At 49.1% G+C, this 1,648-nt stretch overlaps 1 protein-coding gene across 1 annotated transcript in view; it reads right to left on the bottom strand.

The window, feature by feature from the left end:
• LOC100962122 (lithostathine-1-beta) overlaps positions 1 to 1,267 on the bottom strand; it is a 2,506-nt gene extending 1,239 nt beyond the window's left edge. The window contains exons 1-3 of the mRNA XM_012812353.1: positions 1,140 to 1,267; positions 407 to 525; positions 8 to 98 (exon numbers count right to left, since the gene is read on the bottom strand). Of these exons, the coding sequence (XP_012667807.1) occupies positions 8 to 98; positions 407 to 525; positions 1,140 to 1,203 (274 nt within the window). The 5' untranslated portion in view covers positions 1,204 to 1,267. The remainder of the gene's footprint in view (positions 1 to 7; positions 99 to 406; positions 526 to 1,139) is intronic.
• Positions 1,268 to 1,648: the final 381 nt, after the last annotated feature.

Genomic DNA, 1,648 nt, shown 5'->3' on the forward strand with positions numbered 1-1,648 from the left:
CCAGTGCTGCTTTCCTTAATCAGGGAGGCCACGAAGGCACTCTCTGCCTGGGTGAGCACAGACACCAGGTTGCCGGAATGCATGTTCTGGCAGTAGAGCTGTTGGGGGGGAAAAAAGAGCATTCAGGAGAAAAGGAAGGTTTAAAGAATGTACGGGGTCATCGCAGAGAATATGGAAGGAAAAGGACAGCACAGAAAGACTTCCCATGATTCCGTCACTTACCACCAGCATTTCTGTACTTAGAAATGGGCAGAAGGACAGCACACCATAGGTTAGAAAGTTTGGGGAACTTAATAGGTTAGCGAGGGGATCAGTATTATCTCACTGAAGCCACTGAGCACACTGGAAAGTGGCAGCTGCTACAACTTCCTCAGTCCCCCTTCCCCACACCGCCCTCCTCACTCACCTCTGCATCAGTCCAGGTCTCAAGGTCTTCATTAAAGAAGTAGCAGTAGGAGCGATAGGCATTGGTGCCTTCCGGGCAGCTGATCCGGGCTTTGGGCAGCTCTGTGTGGATCTCCTCGCCTGGGAAACAAGAGACAAAGGAGACTGTCAGGGCAGCCACAGTGAGGTAGGAGCTTCTGAGTCTCACCTCTGGGAACACAGGACAGACGAGGTCACAGAGCAACTGATCACTTTTCTCTCCTGCATCCGACCTATTCTCTCTCTTTGTTTCCTTTGCTCAAGGCACGATGACACAAGGAATACACTGAACAAATGTGTCTCCATTAGTTACACGCCTTCATTTCTGGGGCTGAAGCATCTCTGCCTTTAAGGAACAGTCTTCTAACTCTCCCAAGCCTGCCTGGGTTTCCTTGCATATACGATTCTCTCAATTCTCCATCCAATTAGTGATTCTCTATCTGAAAACATCCCCAAACAGGCCATCCTAGATGGATTTAATCAGATGAACTAATGCCTTCTCCAGTGGCCACTAACAAAGGTTCATTTAAAATTCCATCTCAAATTCCCTAATGAGGTGAGGATGAATTTGATGGGATGACATCAGGGAGAAAGATCAAGCAATAACAACCCAATGCTTGAAATCCAGTCTGCCTCTTTTTAAGGAGAAGGATATGCATGGGAATGAGGGAAGGCTTCAGGGCTGCAGGCAGGGGGTGGTGGAGAGAAGACCTCACCTTGGCTCAGAGACAAGAATGTCAGGCAGGAGAGGAGGATGAAGCATGTGCTGGTCTGAGCCATGCTGAGCAACAGGGAATCTCTTGCTCCAGGAGGAAATCAGCAATCTCTGCAGGAGAACAGAGGGAAGAGCATTCTGAGAAGTCAAGACCAAAACTAATACCTCCTTACAGCCTTCACTCTGAACTCCTGAGAGCAGGAAGGCCCCCTGAGAAATCCACATCACAAAATACTTCCCTTGTGGTTTGACGATTATGCAGACAGAGTGACCCCAAATCAGTTATGGTTCTGCATATGTTTCATTATTGCTGGAAACTTTCAAAGAATCACCCCGTATCTTGCCCAGGATAAAAGGGAAGAGCCCATGTTAGAGGTGCCTCCTCCTGTGCTGCCCACTTACCTGTTGGCTGGGTCTCAGGTGGCTTGTCAGGCCAGGCAGTGGCAGAGCATTTATACGATGGTCTGAGACAGGAGCCACAGCCTTTACTCAAGGGGTGGGGCCAGGATT

The sequence above is a fragment of the Otolemur garnettii genome, unplaced genomic scaffold, assembly GCF_000181295.1.
Source record: "Otolemur garnettii isolate 467f Iridium unplaced genomic scaffold, OtoGar3 scaffold00203, whole genome shotgun sequence".
NCBI classification, from domain to species: domain Eukaryota; kingdom Metazoa; phylum Chordata; class Mammalia; order Primates; family Galagidae; genus Otolemur; species Otolemur garnettii.